General features: G+C 55.8%; 2 protein-coding genes across 2 annotated transcripts; both read left to right on the top strand.

Moving 5' to 3' along the window:
* Window positions 1-725: 725 nt before the first annotated feature.
* Window positions 726-1,905, top strand: INS49_005118 (uncharacterized protein; the record flags this gene model as incomplete). Its single annotated transcript, XM_043165905.1, has 3 exons — window positions 726-816; window positions 912-1,361; window positions 1,439-1,905. 3 exons carry the CDS (start codon window positions 726-728, stop codon window positions 1,903-1,905), a joined length of 1,008 nt encoding a protein of 335 aa, XP_043017382.1.
* A 4,721-nt stretch (window positions 1,906-6,626) lies between these two features.
* INS49_005117 (uncharacterized protein) lies at window positions 6,627-8,057 on the top strand (the record flags this gene model as incomplete). The annotated part of the gene is made up of 2 exons (XM_043165904.1): window positions 6,627-6,891; window positions 8,050-8,057. The coding sequence occupies 2 exons, from the start codon at window positions 6,627-6,629 to the stop codon at window positions 8,055-8,057; spliced, it is 273 nt and encodes a 90-aa protein (XP_043017381.1).
* Between the last annotated feature and the right edge of the window lie 4,684 nt (window positions 8,058-12,741).

The raw sequence follows: 12,741 nt of genomic DNA, 5'->3' as shown, positions 1-12,741 counted from the left end.
CGAGGTCGGGTCGTGGCCTGAGGACCTCGGCCTAAGAGCAAGATTCAAGCCGACAGACTCTGTGTGGGCAAAGGATCCTGTTCTCTTCCTTGACGTATGTGTCCAGTCGTTTCCCCGACCCGGTCCCTCCTCCGTCCGGCCTACACGGAGTTCGGTAATACTTGGTGCAGCACTCCGGGTCCGGAGCTGCGTCCGGGCCGGTCCGACGCCCGGAAACACCGGGATAGGACTGACTCGTGTTGACATGGGCGTGAGTCGCGTTGCTGTCGCTACATGTCTCCCGCGTTGGGGAGGGGGGGGGGGTAATTCTCCAAAGGGCCGTCACGATGAACGATGGCTGGTTAAGTCTGAGTTGGTGTAGTTCACCTAGTTCGACAGTCTGGGTGGTTGCAACAAAGTTAGCGTTAACATCTGTGCTGTAGGTTGCTTACAGCAGCACAAGGGGCGGCGGGCAGTGGCATCCATGGGCCTGGAATTACATAAGCGGGCGCCACCTGCAATGCGCTGTAGATCTCCGGACACACTTCAGCCCCGGGACGTCGATGCACTTCTGAGGCCGCATCGACCAGCGAGGCACAACAACAGAAACAGACATCAAGCTTCTTCCAAAATCCCACTCCTCATACCCTCTGCTCAGGAAATCACGTCCTTCCCGGGCCCAGAAGAAGAGAGGGTTGAGAGATCATCCGTCCAGCACATTTCTTCCAAGCTGCCACTCCCTCGCCATGGTCAAACCGCAGGTCATCTCACACCCACGCAGGATATTGGCGGTGTCGTTGGAAGACTCAACGGAGCACCTCAGTCGCGTCATCAAAGGTGGGACTACGAAATGAGCCGCCCAATATCACCGCTCCACTCTTGAATGGTGGTTTTACATGGGAAGCAGCATGTTGACTGCCACTGCATTCCAGGCCTCACCGGCGTCAGTCCAGAGCCCGCCTCACCAACATCGTCACTTGCAGGCACGACCCACGACCTCAGCCTGCAGACGGCCTACTACACAGCCACAGTTCCCATATGGCTGGACCTCATCACCACCGCATCCGAGTGGGCCGGCTCTTTCCTTTCCCCCGAGGCCAAGGAGGTCCTTGAAGTGCTGGGCGGAGTGGTCGTTGTGTTTCACGTCTCAGCATCCACGTCGTCCTCTCAAAACAAGGACCTGATCAGGGAGGTCGGGAGGGTCGTCAAGGAGGGACTCGGCGGATGGGAATGGGACGGCGTGGGGCTTGGCGTCGGCATCGGTGAAGTGCCACACCTCGACGACTTGGACGTGTGGGACGAGCTCTGCGGGGACGCCGGGCTTGAGTTTGTGCACGTTGGCTCATCCGCCACTCCGGATGATACAAAGAACGAGTTTGGTGGTAAGGACTTTTCTTCCAATCTGTCCCACATCGACTCAGGGTTTTCACGCAGAATCTTCTTGCTCACAGATTCACAGAGAAAATGGGCATTCCTCGTGTCCTCGAGGCTCTGGAATCAAATGACTGGGATTCGCTTGCGACAGCAGATGAAGACGACGACTTAGCGGCACTGGGAGACGGGACGAGTCGAGGCGTAGACGATGAGGATGGAACTGACCTGGACCCGGAGAACCTGGATTTCGGTTTCGACAGGGAAGACTTTGAGGGTCTGAAGAAGGCAATCTGGGAGGCCCGCGCAGAGCGCGAAGGTGACGATGGAGACAACCAGGCAATAGGCGGTAAGCCGAGCGACCTCGACCAAGCATCAGCTCAGGCCAAAAAAATCGATGATGGTGGCGACGAGCTGGGAGACGAAGACATTCAGAAGGTAGAGCAGATGATGCGGAAGCTGCAGGCTGTCAAGGACATGAGTGCTGGTCTGCCAGAGGACCAGAGGAAGAGGATGGCTGCCAGAGCCGTGGGCGAGGTCATGAAAGAACTGTGATCTGTGGTGGCGAGCTATTACTGTTCTTGACGGAACGGCAGATGCTTTAAACGTGCCCGCAGCAGCCTACAGTCCTAGAAACTGGCAAGCCTCTTGGTTTCTTGCACCTCATCTGCCACCATCCGACGGACTCCGTACTACTAATTGGCGTCTATACTCATGGCTCCTCACGAGCTTCTCCCTCGTATTAGCTGCCATGCCCACCGAGGTTTTATTTGGCGAGCTGTACTACACCCCATGCCGGTATTCTTAGAGGTCAATTGACTCGGCGCCTTCCAGTAAGGCACAAAGGCTGCTTCGTCTGGGACATGGCTTCCGGTTTGGAAAACGAGAGGACAGCACAACCATGTCAGGCAAAGCGTTCTCATCATGAGCACCGAATATGCTTGTCTCCACAAGAGGCTCTCTTGCGGCAATAGGAAGCAAAGTATCTACATGCTCATCTCGACCCTACAATTCGTCCAGCCCAGAGCTGCTTCGAGAACATTTGGTATGCCGAATCCTCTCTCAAGGATATTCGTGCGATATTGTTAATTCCGCTGCCTCTGCAAGGAAACTGGGACTTCATGACAGGGCTCAAGGGCTAGCGTCCTGCCTGCGGAACCCACTCATCCTAGCAACTCTCGAGTACGCATTTCTGATCCTCTGGTGTCGCAGTGCTTGCCCTTGCTTTCAAATCAAATAGTCCAGCATGAGCCACCCATTCCAATCACCCAAAATCCGATGAAGCGTTGTTTGACAGCCAAGGAGGGTTGGGCCACCAGAGACAAACTTCCCATCGACTTGCCTGTGTATCAACGTACAGGTGAGCGAGGTATACATCGCGCGGTAACTATGGCCCATCCTCCTCGATAGCTTCTCACACATGTCTTCAGGGTAGCACACCTGGGCTCGCAAAGGTGACGTTACCCCTGAGTGTCAGCCTAACACAACGAGTGAGTGCCTGGTGGGTTGCCTTACACAGCTCATGTGAATCAGGGACCAAACCCGAGCGACGCAACATCTATTGGACCGCAAGCGTTGATCGCAACATCAACAAGAAGAGTCATGGAGTGCGACCGCTCGTCCGGACGTGCTCGCCATTGGACTGGAGTCCGCCTCGACCGTTCCACTGTGAGACAGTTCCCCTCGTAACGAGCTCGCCGAGATGTTGCCTTCTCGATCGCCTGATTTTTTCGATTTTTTTTTTTTTTTTTTCGAGCAGCTGAGGGTAATTCCATAGTGGGAATCACCGCTCGATGCACCCTCCTACTGGACGAATACCGAGTTTCACGCACCGCCTCGAAGAAATCAGACGAACGAACATCTGAGCCCTATGTGTCACCCATGTGAGCTGAGATGTCAGAAAGTCATCTGTGGAGAGGCAGACATGCGGTCAACTGGATGGAATATGTGCCTATCCGCTGAGCCGCGGTCGACTGACACGGCATTTACACCAGTGAGGGCTGGATAGGCAACACATAAATCAGGCCCAACAAGTAACACCACGCTGCGCTGATGTCGCCTCCCGGGGAGGGACGCCTGTCACGCCACGAGGAAGGACTAGACTTGCGAATCCAAGCACGCAGTCGGCCTGCGTCGCACACGGTGGGCGTACCTATGTGACACGCCCCTAAAGAAAACAACATGCATGCCCGACTTTATGTTGTCCGCCATTGCTCATGTACAACTCATGCCATTCAATGCCCGCTCTCCTCCTGCCCCCTTGTGCACGGAAGATGGGCCGCCGGAGAAGCCGCCCCCTCGTGCGACCAGCTTGTCCCCGGGGAGGGCATCCAAGACATTTCTTCGGTGCCCCTTCCTCGGTGTCCTGGAAGCGTTGGACCCGCAGGGGCCGGATTCAATTTCACCTGCATGCCGGTGGTGCAAACGTCAAGGGGTGGGCGTTGCGAGTGCCGTGTGTTCGACGAAACGCCCGACGGCGGTGGTGACAGGGCTGGCGAGGGGTTAAGAAATGGAGGACAGCGATCTAAGGCTAGGGGTAGTGCAGGTTGTGACACCAGATCGATGAAGAACCAGGGGGTGGGAGTGGGCGGAGGAGGCTGAGCGACGCGGGCGGCACGTAACACACGCTGGTGAAGGCGGTGTCGTTAACTCATGGCCATAATAATGTTCATGCGTTGGAGTTGTGCCAACCTCAGGCTTGTGTCACGGGGATTTTGATTTGGCACTCCTTTCGTTGCGTGTGGTGCGTCCGTGTGACAGGTGGTATTGGGCGGTCCGGGAGGAGAGAACGACATGTCGTCTGTTGGGCACGGCCAGATTCCTCAGCGGCACCCACAGCAGCACCCAGATTCGGCAGGGAGGTCTGTGAGCGTGAGCGTGAGCGTGTGTGTGTGTCAGAACGAAACGGAACGAAACGAAACAGGACGACATCGTTGAGGAATGTCACTGCCATGTCCAACCGGTGTCCTGGCAAAGTCACCACTTGGGAATGCCCACACGCTCACCCCCCTCCTGTACAGACGGGCTTGTCAGCTCCATCGAGTTGGCATGTATCGCAACTCGGCAGAAGAAGTCCTGTACACCTCTCGCGCCGGACGGCTCGGGATGGCCCAAGGTTCGTCCCAAGTGTCGTCCCAAGTGTCGTCCCAAGTGTCGTCCCAAGAGACACACATACGAGGCCCCGATCCGATGCGCCGATGGAGCGCATGGCCCTCCTTCCCGATTTCGACTCACTTACATGAGGGGCCCATCAACTGCAGGCGACAGGGACCTTTTTTCTGCCGTTGCCTCACGCTATCCCATCCCCCCCCCCCCATTTGCCCCAAGCCAGCCCCCGTCCAGGCCTGCCGTAAGGCAACGAACGGTCTCTCGTCACTCACTAGAGCCCCCCCGTATTTCCCACGCGTCTCACCGCTCTTCGGCGCCTCCTCAGCACGCATGCAAGCTCCGTTCCTTCACCTTGCCCTTGGCTTCCGGGCCCTTCAGCCAGCCAGCCAGCCAGCCAGCCAGCGCCGATTCTCCCCGTAAGGCGACGACCGCATGCAAGCCGCAATGCATATGCATGTCTCGGCTGCCTTGCGGACTATTCGGCGCGCTAGCAGAAAAAACGCTGGCTGGGCCTGGGCCGTATGCTCAACAAGGGGCCCCCAAGGGAATCAATTGTCTTTGGCGGGAGGACCTTGGTTGGAATTTCCCCTTTCATCCTGTTATGCGTTCGCTTTCGCATTAGTATTCGGCACTCTATTCACTCTGCTGTCTGCGCAGGATCTCCCGGCCCAGCCGGGAGGGGACGGCTGCACACATTGCGGGTGTGCCAGTGAGAACCGACAGCCTAACTACTCGGGCGGTCGAGTTCAGGTGAGCAAGGGTGTCTACCATGTGGGGTTCTTGCACGGCCTATATCTTACCAAGTGTACATACATACATGATATGGTTATGAGAAACTGCGACACAAATGCCGGCGCGGCCCTAATTTGTCCCTTGTGTAACCTGACTGTGCGCCGGGCGTCTGAACCAGGGGCGTGCGAGTGCTGGTACCGAAGCTCCAGAATCCAGCAAACGGTCCGGTCGGGCGGTGACTGGGTGAGTTGACCGGCTCTCACACAGATGTCCGTATACCACAGTCGTTGCGGCCGACTGATGACTGCCGATGGCGCGGGGTCAGGTGCTGCACATTGATCTTGACCCCCAAGTTCAAGAATCTGCACGTCCTGGCGTGCTACATGGCCGTGGGCCGTCAGCGGGCCTACATCATGTCGAACCCAGCAAGCTTCCTCAGCATCTGATGATGGTTGCTCAGTATAGTGGCTGCTTCATGATAAATGATATCAGAAGCACGGTCACAACCTCTTCCCTCGCCCAGCTATTTCCGCGTGGTTCCCGGTCAGAGACGTGGCGGCCTGGTGCTTGACAGGAGTGATTGTTGATATTTGGAAGAGTATTCATACCGGGACAGAGAAGGTGATATGTCAACATACCCGATCCCTTGGACCCCCTTATGCCACTTGAACGCTTTAGGAAAACAGCCGCGAGGAGTGATACGAGCAATCACTTCGACATGTGGCCTCTCCTCGGTATTGATATTGGCGCTGTGACACGAGCTGCAACGTGCTGGAAACCAGCATTGTGCATGGGACACATGATCGAGACGCTTACCTCGTTCCCCTGATGACCGTGGTTGATGGGTAGGCACTGGAGTCAGCTGAGCCCCAGACCGATACACCCTGACAGTGCCACGAGCGTCTCAACAAAGACCGTATGCTGGTTCGTGCGTGACTACATACTGGGCACAGAGTCCGGGGTCGAGAAGCATCCTGGCAGCAAACTCGTCAGATATCGCTTTTCTGACAGGCAAACAGACTGATCATTCCATGCACAATGAGGTGGCAGGGAGGCCTCGAACGTCCTGCGGCTCTAAGTCGTTGATTGTTATTTATCCTCCCAGTCCGAGGCCCGGATGCTCGCAGATGTTGACCTCAGAGCTCGGCCTGCATTAGGAGCGGGCCATCATCACATGCGTCGCAGTAAGAGGCAGAAGGATCCCCTAGATATGCAGCTGGTGTGGTGAATGAGCTCGTTAATCTCTGTCTTACCCACCTCGTGCGCTATTCCAGGCGACAAAAGCGACGCGTGGCTGGGCCGTCCGTATCCCGTCTCGATGGACTCTGTACAACGAAAGCACGCCCCTAGATGGACCACAATTCGGTGTATGATATACGGGTGGAACTTCACCGTGGGCAAGTCAGCAATACGACGAATGGGTCTTGGCCGTTAATATGGACGCCTTAGCAGCCAAAGCCCACGTGGGCAAGATGATCGACATCCTCGAAGGCGATATGACATGGGGCACCATGGGAACACCACAGAAGGTCGCAACAGCCGTCATTTCCGAGGTCAACGGATCGTACGAACGGCCCCAGTGGCCCAAAATATCCCTAGAGGCGGTCCAGAATATGCTGCCACTGTACCGATTTTGGGCGGAACCTCTGGTCCGTCAAGCCGTCCGGCACTATTGGATCCTCAAGAGCGTATCAAGAGGAGGTATGGGGTTGTGAAGTGGCTGGCTTCGTCGTCGTCGCCTCCTGAAAACAGATAGCGAGCCGCAGATCCGCAGAGAGCCCCATATGAACTCGGCGGGAGAGAGGCGAGATTGTTGGACGGGTCCGTGCCAAGCTTGTCAGTCAGACTCGAATGCCTCCTTCAGCCTAGTCTCAGCATCAGAAGAAGGAGATATCCGTCGGACGAAGCACTGGCAGGGGATGTATATCGTGCAAGACTGCGAGAGAAGAAGAGACAGGATCACCAACCTTGTGCGCGCATTCAACGCAAATCAAATGATACGAAACACACGTCTGTCCGCAGAAGAACCCGGCAGTCTGAGGTCCACAGCAGCCGATTACGCCTCCGCAACCATGTGCAAACATGTTTGAGCCACCCACAATTTGGCACCGAGCAAGTGAGCATATGCGTCCTGGGTCTGCTCTTCGTAAGCTGGTGCGGGCGGTGCGGCCGTCTATGGCCCTATCCTCATGCCGCATTATTCTCGGCCTATTCCCTGTGGAAGGGGAGCGTGTGCGATGTTCTTTCTGGAAATGTACTCCGCGAGGTCATCCGGATGGGGTGACGGAGGAGCCGATCGTGAGCATTCACATCCGGAACGGTTGACCGTGCCATCCCGTCTTGTGACCTGACACCTGGCGGATCACCAACACTCATCGCACGAGAACACCCAATATTGACGCAACCCTGTCTTAATTTGGAGGGCATGAGACTGACGTGGCAGTCTCGTGGAGGGTGCTGCACGGCTTCAGCCGCTGCCGCTCCAGAGACGGTCGAGTTGGTGCACGGCGATTGCTTCCAGGGCTGCCTAGCGAGCTGTCATATATCCCGCTTAGGGCATCTGTCCAACACCCTCAATGGTACCAACGTAGTGTAATCGGCAGCAGGGAGACATCGGGCCCTCGGTGCATGCGGGCAACATCGAAGGTTGAGGGGCGTTGGCTAAAAGAAAAGGGTGTAGGGCGTGGCCATCTGTAAGGAGTCCAGGAATAAGGGTATAAAGTGTCTTCCCAACCGTGTCAGGCTCCTGGGGGCGTATGACAGAACGCTGCGGCGGTTTCTCAAAGACGCAAAAGACAACTGATATATCATTTTTGATGGAAGTTATCATGATAACTGCCCATGAGGCTGAGACGAGAGTCTGGTAATGAGTAAGACACGACATACAAAGTAGTTACGGCCGGGGGATGGGCTGGTGTGACTTGCCCACTACTCGGCCTTCGTCTCTAAGGCTTGACTTCAAAGGTAAGCCCGTCATCTTTCAGATCAGAAGATGGCCACAAGATGTGGCCAAGCAGCAGTCACGGCTTGGTTATGTAGGCAACATCAAGCCTGGGCCTGAGGTGTTATGCTTCGGGGTGGGCATGGCAGGTCTGTGTGCCATATGTCTCTTGGTAGTGAAGATGGCATCATCTGTCTTCCCACAAGTGAGATTGTTCCTGCACCTGGTCTCTTTGGGCACAACAGCTGGAGGGTTGCACAAGGAGAGACTTGCGAACCGCCGCATTGTCCGAGATACAAGCTTAGCCTCGGTGGCCTTTGAACGACCTGCAGCGATGGTATGCCTTCAAAATGCATGTCCCCCATTATCACGCATGGCGACCAAGACAAGACGCAGGAAGGGAGCTGCAGCAGCTCTGCAGAAGTTGCCTTGCTAGGCGGCCTCATGACACACGCGATACGAGACGCAAGGTGTACCCCCCCCTGTTGCCGCTGCACCTGAAGGAAGATGTGATTTTCCCATAAATCCAGAGCGTGCTGTGTCTTGTAAAGTATTGCTACATTCTTGGTGAAAAGTTGCAGAAGCTGGGACAGATGCTTGCTGAGATCACTTCAGCAAGCAGCAATGGGTTCACTGCATTACCATCAGCACGTAGCTCATCCTGGCCCCTGCTCTGGGAGGACGGGTCCATATCATGCAGGTCTGAGAACCTGCACAATCCAACAGCGACTCTTGTGCAAGTTGTGTGGCCCAACAGCTGCAGCAGCTCCGGGACATACCGTCAGACGTTGGAGCAGACAGGGAAGCCTCGATCTGACCATCCGTAGGCGGTCTGAGATGCTCAGAAGCAGTGATGTAAGAACAGCAGCAAACGAGAGGACATATCTTTATCAAAGTAAGCCCGGGACTTGTGATGCAGCAAATGTATTGCACCAACGGCCAAGGTCAGTGCTGGCATGCTGCTGAGTGACTGAAATCGTCTCCTGGAATCAGCAACAGACATGCAAGTACCGTCTGGTACGGACGTGGTAGTTGGCCCGTTCGGCCACGTTATCATGCTTCAGTATGATCCATCTCTCGCCAGCAACAGCATGGCCCCAAGGGGAATGCTATCGTATTCCTGTGACTTAGTAGACCAGGCAGGGTCGTCAGCCAAATTGCCTTTCCTCCTCATGTCACACAGGACCAGAACAAGGCGGTGCAGCAAATGTCCCCTCTCGAAGAAACCAGGATCGGATGCGGCAGACCTCTGCAGGCCTCACTGGACGCGAACGATATTCTTGGACGCCCGTTGGCAGCGGGCGCTTGGCATGCCCGTGGTGATGACATCCAGGATGCTGCAGCAGCTCGAAGCCGTCCCGGGTTGATGTGCCTCGCTCCTCTGGTCGGAGGGGCCTGGAAAGGACAGGCGGGATCGAGGTGACCGAGCAACGTTGCCAGAGATCGTCCATCGTCCACCGTCCGCCAAAAGACTCTGTCGGTGTTCCATGATGGCGGTGAATGGCACATTCTTGTCCTCAGACCAGAGCAAAGGCTGCCCGGAAGCCTGTGTCGGGTTGCAGCTCTCCTGGCGTCGGTCTTCCTGTCGCTTGCGCCAGAACCAGCGCCATTCTTGGCCAAAGGTCGGAGGGTGCCGTCCTCGGGGTCGAGAGGGCCGCAATTCCTTCACCCTCTGTGCCTCCTGGGGCGATGCAGTACCGCTGCGAGTGGCTAAGCAATGGTGACAGGCCTTTTGCTTTGCAGGAGTGCAGGGGGTGGGAAACGTGGGGGATTCGCGCAGCGTTGCGTTCCACAATTTTAGATATGTCCCGCGTCGACGCTGGGTCTCCGTAGTCCGCCGAGGACACAAGCAGACGAGAGATTGCACAATGCTCTGAAATCGCGGATGTCGCCTTATGGGGTGATTTGATGCTAGCTCGTTGTCAGTGTTCTTAGGGGCTTCCAGATCAGCAACGATCATTCGATCCGCTGCGTGTCACCTCCGTGACATGTAGGTAAGCGTGTCGGAACTTCCGGCCTTCGAGGAACAGGGCGGCTGGCGTCCTGGCTACTCGCGCTACGTCATTTCCATTTAGTCTCGTGCTTATTAGGCCCCCAGGCTGTGAGCGCAGAAGCAGAGCCCGATTGATCCGAGTAAACGGAAACACCTGTTACGGGGCTGGCTGCGGTGGAGTCTCATCACACAGGTGGAAGCCTTCTAGAAGGAGTGATGCCTGTCGCTTCAGAATGCTTACGGAGGGCGTGCGTCGAGAGTGCCCGAAGCATAATGTGGGGATGGTGTGGCAGGATGACAGCGCCCATTGGCCTTGTGGTCCAACCGACAACAACAACGGCGTGGGATGGCTGCTGGGATCTACTGCTTAATGAGGATCTTGGGGGGGGGGCCGGTATGACACCTGCGCTGCGGCTCATCATCCTGCTTGTCTGTCTGGCAGTCTGCAAAATAAGCCGACCGGGACCCCGTATCCCACCAAAACCCTTCACATTGCAACCCGAATTTCTCAACAACCAAATAGTGTGTGCTCGGTTTTAATTATATTCAAATGTTTAGAATCGGCGTCTAATTCTAATTATATAAATACATTAAATAAGTTCCAGGGTTGTGGTTAATAAATAAATGGAAGTACTGAGAGGTATGTTTTCTGGTACTGAGGTACGGTCGGTTTATTTTGCAGACTGCCAGTCTGTGTGCGTCACTTGATGCTCCTTGGCCCCAGGAATGCTGGTGGATGGATGTCGTGGCCCAATAATGACTGCAGTTTCGATAGTAGATCATCATCAACTGAGCATCGCGTCCAGCACAGTGTCATGGAAGGGGCTTGCCAGTGCCAGCCGTTCTGTATCACGTGTGTCATCAGCGCTCCCTGTTGGCCAAGATGGGCGCCTTGCACACGCAGCTGCTACGTGTCGGCTCCTGTTACTCCCGATGACCGATCTCTTCAGCCTTAAGTGTATCGTCCCCAGCCCAGGACAAGGCTGGAGTTGACGGAGGCGCTGAAACAGATTGACAGGGCTGTTCCACACAACGTTGACCCTGCCATTTCCTGTAGGCTCGTACAGATACGTTCTAAATGCTCTTCGTCCAACGTCAAAAAAAGGGGTAATGCGACCCTAAGATCGAGGTGGACCCTGTCGCCCACGCGATAGTTCGGTAGACTGTATGAAAACCGTTCAGCCCATGGCTGTCGCAGTACTTTGTACAATGAAGACATCAAGTATCTGCTGCCATTAATCCTTATCCGGCGTGAAGACACAATTAGCTCGAGGAGATGGCTTGCTTGAGAGCATTTCCGCTATGCGTCAGGTAAAGACCAATTCTCCGCAGTCCATCGAGGGAGTAATCGACATATGACCACTCTCGTTACCGCGGTCGTCAGAGAACTCGGATGGGTGCCGCAACGTAGGCACTGCGGAGTTTCTGAAGCCTTTTGAGATGCGGACGCGCAATTTTCCCGGCCGCGGAAGAGCTTGCCCAGAGAAAGGGTTCCCGCGCAACAGTCACCCGCTGGTCCGCTGCCGGGGAGACCAAGGAACGACGTTCGGGGAATCTGCAGCATGACGTCCGGAAGAGATACCCGCTAAGGTGCGGCATTGTTAATCATTCTGTTGCAAGCGTCAAGGCACTGGGCGACCCCTATTTTGTTTTCACTGATGAAGCCAAGCATGGGAGCATGATGGTCGGCAAGCCTCTAGGGACCTGGTTGATCACACTTGTCAACACAGTAGGGAATGCAAGCCTGCTGCATTGCAGGTGTGCCGGCTTACACACTCGACATGCGGGCATTTTCTGAATTGCCGCGACAAGATCTGTGCGATGCCAAATCCGCTGTCGGGAAAATTGCTGCAAGGAGCGGTGTCGTTCCACGTGTCACTTGTCATCTTCCTGTCCAAGAGGCGGGCGGCTCACTTCTCACCGGTGAAGGGCCTGGCAGCTATTTCATGCAGATGTCGCACGTCCGAATCCCTGAAATCGGGAAGGAAAGCAGCTGCTTTTTTCGCATAACCGTCACACAGGGTGCAGGCACGGCCGGGGCTTTGGCAAAAGCGCATGCTGCGACGGCTCCTCCCGCTCGGCGATAAACCAGGCACACATGTCATTTCCAGGCAGGTGAGGCCCTCGGTCGACAGGTATCTCGCTCGTAGCAGAGACTTGATAGCCTTGAGTCGCCGAGCGTTGAGCCTTGGTAGGCGAGGGACCGAGCGACAACCATGCGATCGGATGGTTTGACAGCTCCATGATAATGCCGGTGCGCGTAAACTGCTCTCTGCAGGGCCATTGCGGGCGCTCATTGATCTTGCCCGACACATGATTCCAACACCCGGGCGACAACAAGCGTCCGCTTCGGTCGATAGCGTTTCACTGAGATGCGACGCCCAATGTGCCAATACTGTGCTATATTGCCAGCTCCGTCGGACAGACTCGATCAGCTATTGCTGCGTGTGCATTGTCGGTAATCACGGGGAGCTTATCGCAGCGAGTGTAGATGATACCGCACGGTTTGTGTTAGGCTCGGGAGTGGAGTCACAAGAAGCTTCGTCCGTGCTGAAGTTCAGGCTGGCAAAGGCTGGCTTCCGCGCGGGCAGGCGGGCAGCGGAGAGGATGTGGCGTT

The sequence above is a fragment of the Diaporthe citri genome (assembly GCF_014595645.1).
Source record: "Diaporthe citri strain NFHF-8-4 chromosome Unknown scaffold_15, whole genome shotgun sequence".
Lineage (NCBI taxonomy): Eukaryota > Fungi > Ascomycota > Sordariomycetes > Diaporthales > Diaporthaceae > Diaporthe > Diaporthe citri.
Note: the sequence above shows the minus strand (reverse complement) of the source record. Positions and strands in the feature narration are given on the sequence as shown.